Raw genomic sequence first — 12,259 nt, 5'->3', positions numbered from 1 at the left:
CTGTTTTCAATTTAAAATTGCCAAAAAAAAATACTGTGTGGACAATAACTTTTGACAGGGTCAACAGATTAAGATAACTTTTGGTATCTACATGTTTAACACTTTGAAGTACAGGTTAAGTATGACTTTGATTACAATTCACCAATAGTTGATGGAGTTATGGCCCCTTTTCAAAGTAGTTGGCCATTTCTGTATCGAGCGCCAGTTGGGGGTATTCGGCACTCCTGTGAAAGCCCTAGTTTTATTTAAAGGTGTGCAAAACCTTAATGTTGCCAATTTAGAAACCACCAAATATGAATTGGGTGATTCTTTTAATTGACCAAGGTTTCAAACAGGATTAAGGAAATTCAATTTTATGGCCCATTTTTTTAAAAACTTGGTCAAGTTGATTTAAATGTATTACATCCTGCAAAGAGATGGCAATATGTTGAACACATGAGTACCACACGTCCAACGTGAATAGTGCGAACTAGCCAAAGATAATATGCCAATAAACATTGCTACAAAATTTGGTAAAGATAGGATATGAAATGCCTTAAGTAAGGTGAAATTTCGACAAAGGTACCCTGGAATGAAATAGTGCAATTTTGTTGTTTATTTAAAGCAGTCAAGATATTATGCCTATAAATATTGTCTTCACATTTGGTAAAAAATAAATTAAAGATGTTCATTTTAGTGCAAGTGCAGAAAAGTGAATTTTGTAAAATTTTGACAATTCAAAGGCCAATACTACATTATTCAATAAAACAATCCGGCTGTTGATCGAACTTGGTATAGATATTATTCCCAATAACATATCACAAAGTTTGGTTAAAATCTCAAGTAAGAGAGTATGGTCAAATTTGATCAATGCATGGCCATAACTGGTAGACAATAGTTTGACTGACTGATGATTAAGATATTATAACCATAAATAGTGTTACCAAGTTTGATAAAGATTGGATCACAAATGCTCAAGTTGGAAAGTGATATCATATCCATAAATAGTGTCACCAAGTTTGATAAAGATTGAATCAGAAATACCCAAGTTAGAAAGTGATAATACCCATAAATAGTGTCACCAAGTTTGATAAAGATTGGATCAGAAATGCTCAAGATAAAAAAGTGATATTATATCCATAAATAGTGTCACCAAGTTTGGTAAAGATTGGATCAGAAATGCTCAAGTTAAGAAGTGATTGCCCCATAAATAGTGTCACCAAGTTTGATAAAGATCGGATCAGAAATTCTCAAGTTAGGAAGTGATATTATATCCATAAATAGTGAAATCAAGTTTGGTAAAGATTTGATCAGAAATGCTCAAGTTAAGAAGCGGACATGAAAGTGTAACAAATTAACAATGATGATATATGTCATGTTTTTTTTATTTATAATAATAGTTTCAGAAATGCCAGTAAATTTCTTCTAAAACTTTGTTCAAATACAAAAACATATAGTTTGTGCAGTAAAGTATTGCACACGAATGGAAGAAATCCTAACAAAGTTGTTGTATTTTTGGTTTAACCAGATTATAACACATAAATCATGGGCATAGAAACAGATAAATAACAAAATATATAAAGAACATGAACAAGAACAATGCTGACAACAATATAAATTCTACAGAATTTATAAAAAAAATATAAAAAAATCTGTCATACAAATGGATTATCTTCATGGAAATTTTGCCGAGTCATGATATTCGATGACTTGAAATAAATATAATATCATTGACAAACATAATTATGTGATAGATAAAGAATATTTTGATATTCCTATGAAACAAATGCATTTATAATTAAAGAGTGAGAAAATGGTCTTACGTTTTAGAGGTGCCTGCTTCTCCAAGATGTCCATTGCAACCATGTTCTTATTGTTGTAAGAAGTGTGAACTAGTATGCTAGTCCTCATTTTTCTTTGAAATTAATAGTTCATCAAACAAGAGGGCCCTGAAGGCCCTGAATCGCTCACCTGATCCAATAAAGATCACCAATGATAACATTCTGATCAAGTTCCATGAACATATGGTCATAAATGTGGCCTCTAGTGTTAAAATAATTTTCCTATTATTTGACCTGGTGACCTAGTTTTTGACAGCACATGACCCAGATTCGAACTTGGCCTAGAGCTAATCAATGTAAACATTCTGGCTAAGTTTCATGGATATACAGTCATAAATGTGACCTCTAGAGTGCTAACAAGCTTTTCCTATGATTTGACCTAATGACCTAGATTTTGACCGCACATGACCCAGATTTAAACTTGACTTAAAGATTATTAGTATAAACATTCTGACCAACTTTAATGCAGATACAGTCATAAATGAGACCCCTAGAGTGTGAACAAGATTTTCCTTCAATTTGACCTGGTGACTTAGTATATATATAATATTAACATTCTGACCAAGTTTCCTGAAGATACAGTCATAAATGTGACCTCTATAGTGTTAACAAGCTTTTGCTTTAATTTGACCTGGTGACCTAGTTTTTAACCCCAGATGACCCAATATCGAACTCATCCAAGATTTTATTGAGGGTAACATTCTGACCAAGTTTCATTAAGATAGTGCCCAAATTGTGACCTCTAGAGTGTTAACAGTCAAATTGTTGACGACAGACGATGACGGACACAGGGCTATCACAATAGCTCACCTTGAGCACTACGTGCTCAGGTGAGCTAAAAATAGTAGCATTGAGCCTTGTGTTCCGAACTTCTTAGTCTCATCATTGCAACTTTCAATTATTTATTAATTTAGAAATTTCATTAGCGCATTTCATTAGTGATCAGTACTTCTAAGAATTCTTGAGACAGTATTTAAGCTGTGGCTGTTTTATATAAAGCCGTGAAAACACAGATTTACTGTGTTTACAACTTTTTTGTTTCTGTCTGGAAAGAGCAAATTTTTACTAACGGTTTAAGAAAATGCATAAAATATTTTTGAACTTAAATATAAAAATCTGTGATTTTTTTTTGTCAGCAGTCTTATTCAAGTGGTTTCCATGCATTTTCGCAAAAAAACGGCTCGTTCAAAGACGAAAAATAAAAAAAGTTGTTAACACGTTCAATCTGTGAGAGTGCAGCTTTAAATATATCAGGACATCTTCAACTTTTTCTTGTTTAAAGGTTTACAACAATGACACTATCATCGTTTACAACTATACAAATTTTGAACCATCAATACATTTAAGATTTACCCTATATGTATGTACCGCATGCCAACTTATGTCATATAAACAGTTCCATCAAAAAGACCCACACACATTTCATGATGCAAGTCCATCTCAACTTCAAATCAGGGCACTCCACTAATTCACACAGAGAAAACTAACCTTGCAGTGCTCATCCAGGTTTAAAAAAACACATCATTTAAGGGTGGCTAATTATTTCACAAATAAATTTAGCATGTGAGCAAACCAAACACTTGGCTGGTTTTGTTGTTTTTTCAGTCAAACATGGGACATAACTAAACAATTTATAAATACAGAGTTATGGGCCTTGCTAAGTAATATGTCTAGAGAGTTTAATTTGAAATACATTTAATGGTTTTTGAGTTATGGTCAAGGTTCAAGTTTTTTCACAACATCAACAATGCCACTGAGGCTATCACAATAATTCAACTTTCTTTTTTTAAGAAAAGCATGCAAGCTCATAACAAAGCGAGAAATATGTTCAGATATTGTTTCAGTTTCACCAAAATAACAACCACTATTTGCCAAAGATAAATTTTAGCCATACAAGAGCACTGAGGAGTGAACGCCAATTTTTATCTCCTCTTTGTTCTATTCAAACAAGGGGCATAACTCAATGATTATTAAAGAAGAGTCTCTGGCAACATGTGTATCAAGTTTCATTTGAATATGTTCAACCAGTTTCGAGTTATTGCCAAGGTTTAACAAACAAATTATGGCCAAGTTTGAAGTTTCTGCAAAACGACAAAGCCAACAACACCACCTACATACACTTTTTTTTGAAAAACAAACAAACTTATAAAAAAAAACATTGTGGTGGCTTGGGTGAGAATCTGAACATGATGTTTCTCTGGCCTCATTTATAATATTCATGGAGTTCATCTTCCAGGCCTGTAAGGGGAGAAGACTGTCTTTAGGATCTGTATTGCGTTCTCCCATAACAGGGTGGCTTGTCCTAGTCTGCTCAACAGATCACCTGAAATATACATAATTGATTTGTATGCATTTATTTATTGTAAAACAATATGTTTTGTAGAAAAAAACAAACAAGGAATTACTCATGGCAGTCATGAAATAAGCACAATACTGCAAGCCTGACTCTAGGCCAGGCTTTTGAAACAATGAAGTTTTGTTGTATGTGTGTATATAATGTTTGTGCTTTCAATCCTATTTATGCTTTTTTAGGCAAATCTTAATTTTAAGGACTGTTGTTATGGAATCAATTGTATGACTTTTTAATAGGGAGAAGCATCAAAGCTGCATATTTTGCTGAATTATGAAATATTAATGATTTGAATACATAGGTTAAGTTACCTTACAACTAGAAATGTGCATATGATTGTTTTAAGTTTATGAAAACCTAATAACAAGTATATTAAAATATGTTTTTATTACAGATGATATTTATTATATTATTTTCATTGTATGAAGAATCTACCAACAACTTCTATGAATTATAAACCCTGAAAATTGCCCAATGGTACACATTCCTAAGATTTAAAAAAATATTTGAATATTTAAATTACATACATGTATACATGAAGAATCCATGAACATGCAACTTCTATGAATTAATATAAAGGAAAGTCCAAATGATGTAGTAATTTTGAGACAAATCAAATAAACCTTAAATAACCCAGTGGTAAACAATTCAAATTCATTTATTTGAAAGAACAGGTGAGGAAATGGCAAGGATATTTACCATCCAAGGATATTTTAAGGAACATTGCCATAGCAACGGAAGCTGCTGCTATTTTTAGCAACATAGAAATACTGGGGTAGGCAAGCTTGCTGGCAATCATACATCCAAAGTACTTCACATACTGGAGGACTGACATGGAGTCTGAAATGCAAATGTGGAGTGAATTCATCGAACAAAAGTACTATCTTTATGAACTATTATTAAGGTTTTATTGAAATGAAAAAATGACCAGCTAAAAGAAGATTCTTGAAGTAAATCAGTTTGATATGGGAAGATAGTGCCATAGCAGAACAAACTATTTACGTTTTAAAGCCTAAAACATTTCAAAACACACCCATTCCCTACTTTGATTGAGTCTGAATATTTTCGGGAGGGCATAAAAATTGCTGTTCTAGTGTACTACCTTTATAAAAAGTGTTATTTAATAATAATTATTTGTATAAAAAAATCATAACTAGCCAATTATTTTAGGTCCTATTACACTCTTACATCCTTAAGTACATTTTAGCTTAATTAAAAGCTAATCGAAACAGGCGTGATGAGAAGCAAAGCAAACGCTTGACTTTTTTCAGTTAGACAAGTGGCACTGTCTAGAACTTGATAACTTCTAAGGCTTAAGAGTTATGGGTCTTCACTTGTGTATGCTATTGTTTCTGGCAACATGTGTACCAAGTTTCAGTAAAATACACTGTATCTTAAACATCTTTTGTGCTATGGCATAAAGGATGAAGATTTTGCACGCTGACGACGCTAGAGGGATAGGACAATACCTTGATATATTAAAAAAATCATAAGCTATAAAATTATACCTTGATCCGTTTGGTCAGTCTCTTCTGTTATTGAATCCGGCTGGTCACTGTCTGTTTGTGAAGACAATTCAGTCTTAACACACTTCTCACTTTTCTCAATCTCAGTCTCAAGCCTTGTGTGCACACTTTCACATTCTTTCAATATCGCAGATATGCTGTCTTGTTTTAAATGTGTATTGTTGTTCAAAAATGGCGGTATTAGTTGAAATTGTCCCCGTGGAATCATAACTTTAATCACAAAAAGGGTCGCAACTCTGTCATATCCCGTCTTTCTGGAATTATTCTCAGATCGGAGCCATATACTTGCAACTGCATGACACTGGGAGAATTCCTTAACTTTCACATGCATCAGAATGCTGTAAATATGAGAATCATAAACTTAATGTAACAAAAACTCCTTTTGTGGAAGCTAAATATATTACAGTATTTTTTTTTGAATTATTTTCACCTGTGCCTTGCAAATTAGGATAAGAAGTTGGCTTTGGGTAAAAAATACAAAATTAGGCCAAAATAGCTAATATAATGGAAAATATACATGTTGTAACTTTTTTATGCATACATTATGCTGTGAAAGAGTAAGTCTTATCAAGCTTTTGTTTATATTTCCAGAAATTCATTGCTTTTAAATTCATTAACGTAATCTGCAATTATCAAATTGGAAAAAAATGATAAAATATTGGGAAAATGGACAGGCAGTAAATTGCATTAAAAAAATCACTGTTTTATCAGCTACACTCAGTAAATGTAGGTAACATTGGAAAAAATGGGATAGCGGAAAATACAAAGATACACTGAAATAAGGGTTTTAGCTAAAGAATTATGCATGGGTATTTAACACCCTGTCCTTTTTTGGTAGTACCCTTCTGCCCTCATGAAGACCAGCATGGGTACTTTTCTGCCTTCATAGAATTAAATGCTTAATATGATAAATTATTTCTTTGTTTTGATAAATGACTATGATTGTTTATACATACAAATTTTAACCGTAATAGCGTATTTGGCAGTCAAAACCTAATAATTTATTTTAACACAATTCCTGTCAATTTAATTTATGTTTAAAGGTGAAGAGGGCATACTGTAATGGGCTGTGAATAACGGCCAGTTACAATATGCCCTCTTCACCCTCAGCATCCAGTCCATCTTCTGCAGCACTCTGCCCTTTTTAAACCTCCATCTAAAACCCTAGTTGTTATTGGATACCTAACGTATTACATTGTATCCATCAATCAGAGTTTTATAATTCATAAATGTAAGTAACCTTGATATAAACTAAATTACTGCATTATAAATTTTAACAGAAAGAAGTGGTCAGGGAATGACAAACATCAATACCTTGTCTTTATTGTTATATTTCCCACAGTATGCAATAAAACATTGGCATCTCCTTATCAATGATAGTATCGACTATGTTTTTTTGAACAGGTAAATCCAAGACATTTTTTTTTTCTTGGATCAAATTGTTCTACTGACCTCCTTAGACACAGCTAGTTTTATTTTTTAAATAACACTCTTACATTTGTAATTCACTTATTGATCTTTAAGGCATTATTTTACTGAAATTCTTGATCTTTTGAAATTTGGTCATACAATAGTTGATATTAGATGGCTGAATTTACCATAGCTGTATGACTGTTGCAGGGCAAGTCTCCACACCGCCATAAACATTCTGTATCATAGGTAGGACATCTTGCCACTGGTCCAGTTCGGCTAAGGCCTGGATACAAACCACACAAAGTCGCTCAACGGTCACTTCCGCCCTGTAAAATTAAAGGCAAATCTTTTGAATGCATTGAAACATCTTAATACCCAAAATAGTAAGTTTCTAGCAAAGTAATGCTTATTTTATACATATCAGGCCCATAGGTATCTATTTTGATAAAATAAATGTTTGTGCCTTTAAAAAATGAAAACACTGAGTGATGATGGGGGGAGGACTAAAATAATTTAAATTATATCAAATGCTTTTCAACTTTATACGAGTATTTCCAAATAATTCCATTTTGAAAAAAAGATTGAATAAAGTTATAAATAAAAATGCTATTCATCAGTGCTATTTTTCCACTTGTAAAGGAATGGTGGTGGGGCCCTTTGATAGGAAAAAATAGAGTCGTTTTGGCATATCATATAGCTAGTTTTTCAAAACTTGCTTAAGGTTGACAGTGGAAAGCATCAATATTATTATGAGTGTGAAATTCCATGAAGGACCATGATGACTTAGTCCAAAAATTATTGTAATTTGAGTGTATTTCTGTATTCATTCTTATATTATAAATGCAGATATTGCACAAATTGTTGTCGCATAAAAATCCCCTGGTGTAATATCAAAGTCCCCTGGAATTCAGACCAAAATCCCCTGGGAAGCCTCTCAGAAATATCGCATGTATGTCATTTGCATATGTAGAAAATCTCCAATTTAATGTCAACTGTGAACTCTCTAATGTGGAGGTAGATTAATAATATAATAAGGTTATGCGGTAAAGGATTTATTTAAAGTATCATTTTTTCATACAGCCAATAAGGTTTATTCATATTTGTAGTAAATTCAAATATATAGGCCACACACAATTTTATTGAAGATGAACATGCATCTTTCTCTTTGTAGAAAAGTTTTTGAAAGGAAAGGCACATCATTTTTCTACAATAACGTGTTTTAGAAAACAAAATATAATTTGTTAATGACATTGTGTAAATAAGGTTAATTTAGTATTTGTTGTTTTGTACCAATATTAAAAGTTCACAAAGTAGCACCTAGCTTCATCTGATTGTGTTTTTGCCACAGATATCCCTGCTAAGCACATTTTGTGACATCGCTTGAATTGCCTCAATAGTAAACATTGTTTTGCCTTTTCAACGAAAAGTTCACAATTGTCAGTGGTCAATAATTGGTGCTCAAACTCGGGATTTTCTTCAATCGTATTCATTTTTGTTTTTTTCAGCTCTTCCGCCATTTTGAGGTCATGTGACCTTTATGAAACAGTCAACTGAATAAATAAATCACAACCCCTATGTAATGGTTATCTCCCTTATATTAAATTAAAGTAACTCTCAAACTCGGACAATTATTGGACTATCTCCTGTCTATAAAGTATGGCATTTTTTTTAATGCAATCGCAAACTCTTACATTTATTTAAACATGATATTCTCTTTTGACCTTTACTGGAGTACACGTTAACTTTCTTTAAGTAAAATCTATTTTCAAAAAACATTAGGTTCCAACGTAATTTAGAAGAGTCGCAGCTCCTTCAATCGGTCAAGCAAAAAAAGGCAAATTAAAAAGCATGCATTAAAAAAAAATTACGTATCAGATATTCGTAAGAGGTGGTTGATAAAACACAGACAACATTGTACCTTGATCGTCTCCGTGGCCTAGTGGTTAAGTTCCGCCTACGAAGCGGGAGATCACCGGCCGCGTTATACCAAAAGACGTTAAAAGTTGGTACAAGTAGTTCCCTTGCCTGGCGCTTGGCATTTAAAGGTTAGTGCTTGGAAAAGTGGTTATCTCATCACTGGTTTAACCCAGAAAAGTGGTACGGTCCCGTGCATCGGTGCTTTACACCGAACACGTAAAAGAACCAATGGGTCTCTAGCTAGGGTATAGCACCCGGACTTCCTTGTATCCCATCACTGTCTCTTCGGCTTCAGCAAAAAACAAAGGACCCGTTGGAAATAAGTGTTTGCACTTTCACGGGTTATCCTTGACCGTAAGGTCTAAAGAAATACATACATATCTTGATTTTACAGTTACTGAACATTCACGATAGTATTATTAGAGTTTATACAGTCGAAACCCGTTGGCTCGAACTCGCTTGGCTCGAATTCCTAGTTGGCTCGAACTGTATGTAAAGGACCGATTTTTATTAAATTAAATGTAAGCATTCCCGCTTTACTCCATTTTGCCGAGGCCCGAGGTATTTTCGCCGGTCCCTGGGACTTCGAGCCAACGGGGTTCGACTGTATTATGTGAACTTTCTATATCACATTGCCACACATTCACAGGCTCCCCCCAACTTGATTGTTGTCCATTTTATTGAGGGCTGAGTACGATTGGAAGATTTCCCTGTTACGAGGAAAGGAAGCACACGTTGTTTAAATAAATACAGTTCTTAGCGCCCGTGTTGCAACTTTTGAACACAAGTCTCCTAAATATCCTCAAACGCATTCGAGCACACAACTTGCAAGGATTATTTATAACATTTTTATCGGTGAAGCTCATGGCTTTGGACCAATTTAAAATTGTTTATATAGCGCATTGTTCAAGTTAACTCAAAATGAAACGTTACCATTGGTTTACATTTTAAGCAAGGAGGCACCAGATAGGTGTGTTTAAAAATAAGATTACCTCTTTACCAATTTATTTATACACATTGATTGCTCTCCAATTTCGGGGTATTAATGGTATCTAACAAATAGAAAGATATTACCAGATCATGAAATATTACTTACATAAATAATTATATGATATTTGTAAGTTTTTGTAAATTGAAAAATTGCAAATATTTCTTTCAATATCACATTTTCAGGTACTTGTTTCCTGTCGAAAGATGCTCCTTTTCCAGTTGCGTAGCCCTCTAGCAAATTTGGAATTTGAAGGTACGTAATCCTATATCGGGTAACAATCGGATCACGTTTGGCTATATTGGGACTTCGATAAAACGTCGATGATTTTCTATAGCCTAAGTGCATTTAAACTAATAATACTGGTAATGCACTAGTTTTGGGTTTATAATATTATTGGTTTCATGAACTGTGTATTTGTTGTGACAGTGTAACGGTCCGCTGTAGTCGGCGGATGTGCGTTCATAGCATTCCGTTATAAACGGAAGTACGTTGATAGTACGTATGTTAACTTGGTTGGTAATATGCAAATAAGCAAAGCCCGGGCTGTGTGTGAATGGAGAATTTAGCGTATATAAAGACCAGCGGACCCATTCAGGGTCGAGCATGCTTTCCACTGAAGGGATCTGTTGGTGTTTCTTTGACGTCGCACGTTACAAATTGTGGCAGCGGTGGGATGATGACAACTGCCAGAACGGAGTTTCCTTACCCACAAGATTCCCAGACCAAGACTCGGGTATTCTCGGAGGGGAAAGTAATGTAACGGTCCGCTGTAGTTTTTTTCCGTTATAAACGGAAATACGTTCATAGTATGTATGTTATCTTGGTTGGTAATATGCAAATTAGCAAAGCCCGGGCTCTGTGTGGATTGAGAATTTACAGTATATAAAGACCAGCGGACCCTCATGGTCGAGCATGGTTTTCTCTGAAGGGATCTGTTGGTTTCTTTGACGTCGCACGTTACGACAGTTACAAATAAAATAAAAACTGGTTTTTGAAACTATCGAACCCACATCCGATGGCGGATTCGTTGGTTCGTTCCATCATGGCGGACAGTGATCATACAAATATGTGTTGAAACACCATTTAGTTTAAACAGGCAAACGACCATCTGCGGTATCATTGTTTTGAAGACATTTTAAAATAATGGCTACATACAGAAGCTTCATCATGAAGCTTTAAAACTGAAACTAGTTTAGTTTCAATAAAACACCCTCATTGTGTTATTGTGTGTTTACCACGTCGGAAGGCAACATTTTGCTGAAAATAAAGACTTACATGTAAATCAAAGATATTGTTTTAACTACACCATTTGAAATGAAACAAAGGGCAGTCCATGCCTCTTAAAGAGACCCGCCTTCGTTTTATTACCAAAGTTTGGTAAGGTGATCAGTTTCATCAAACACTTCGACAAACCTGTTTCCAAAATAATGTTTTCACAGTGCTCCGTCAGACGACCGTATCGTGAAAAGGTTTGTCGAAGTGTTTTAAGAAACTAAACTCTCAATCAAACTCTGGTAAAAGACCGAAGACCGAAGGCGGGACTCCGTAAGCGGCATTATACTGCGCTATGTTTCATTCAAATGGAGAAGAAATAGTGAAGTTTTGTGAATCTTTCATTCGAAGCAAAATATTGCCTTTCGACGTAGCATTTATGACGCAATTTGTCACTTGGTATACACAGACTGTGTATTGGTGTCGGCGGTGTCGTGCTAACACTTTAGCTCAACCGGAGGCCAATAACAAAGAGACAATGTGTTCATTTACAGCAAATACTGTAACTGTGGCTTTGATAATTGCTCAGTTATGTACTTTGTTCGACTAAAAAACGACCATTCGGTGCTCCTCGGCCATTTTCCGTCAAAAACAACCTCGGATGTATGCCGGTACATCAGTAGAAGTAGTTCGTAAAATTTTAGATAATAGTATTTCTTAATTGTAGTGTTTTTACGTGAACTTTGTATTACTTAGTCTAAATTATTTGCCATTGAAGTGTTTTATTGCATAAATAATTATGATTCCCAAGAGTAAAGTTATTAAGTTAAAATGCCATTTTGAAATACTACTCGATCTACTTGCAGCGTAATTAAATGTTAAGATTTCAGACATTGTAAACCGTTCATATACATATACAAAAAACTACAACATACAAGCGTTTACGTTTGCCCATCGGTGTTTTCTCGAATCTTAATTTGATTTTTATAAGGTATTTCTCGTACATGTATGCGTTGATCGGTTCATTTAA

The 12,259-nt window shown here is 34.2% G+C and overlaps 1 protein-coding gene across 1 annotated transcript; it reads right to left on the bottom strand.

Annotated features, from left to right (window-relative positions):
• Nucleotides 1-1,348: 1,348 nt before the first annotated feature.
• LOC128211021 (peroxisome assembly protein 26-like) lies at nucleotides 1,349-8,626 on the bottom strand. Its single transcript, XM_052915398.1, has 5 exons — nucleotides 8,427-8,626; nucleotides 7,295-7,435; nucleotides 5,679-6,034; nucleotides 4,870-5,010; nucleotides 1,349-4,143 (listed from the first exon to the last, which is right to left on the bottom strand). The coding sequence occupies exons 1-5, from the start codon at nucleotides 8,624-8,626 to the stop codon at nucleotides 4,046-4,048; spliced, it is 936 nt and encodes a 311-aa protein (XP_052771358.1). The 3' UTR covers nucleotides 1,349-4,045.
• Between the last annotated feature and the right edge of the window lie 3,633 nt (nucleotides 8,627-12,259).

Source organism: Mya arenaria, chromosome 12 (genome assembly GCF_026914265.1).
Source record: "Mya arenaria isolate MELC-2E11 chromosome 12, ASM2691426v1".
Taxonomy (NCBI): Eukaryota; Metazoa; Mollusca; class Bivalvia; order Myida; family Myidae; genus Mya; species Mya arenaria.
This window is presented reverse-complemented; position numbering and strand designations above follow the sequence as displayed.

Bases quoted from the DNA above. Each gene is read 5' to 3' on its own strand.
- LOC128211021 (XM_052915398.1), bottom strand. From the start codon at position 8,626: ATGGCGGAAGAGCTGAAAAAAACAAAAATGAATACGATTGAAGAAAAT. The intron at 7,436-8,426 runs GTGCTACTTTGT...TTAATTTTACAG, and splicing joins ACACAATCAGATGAAGCTAG to GGCGGAAGTGACCGTTGAGC. The intron at 6,035-7,294 runs GTAAATTCAGCC...TCATATTTACAG, and splicing joins GCAACAGTCATACAGCTATG to CATTCTGATGCATGTGAAAG.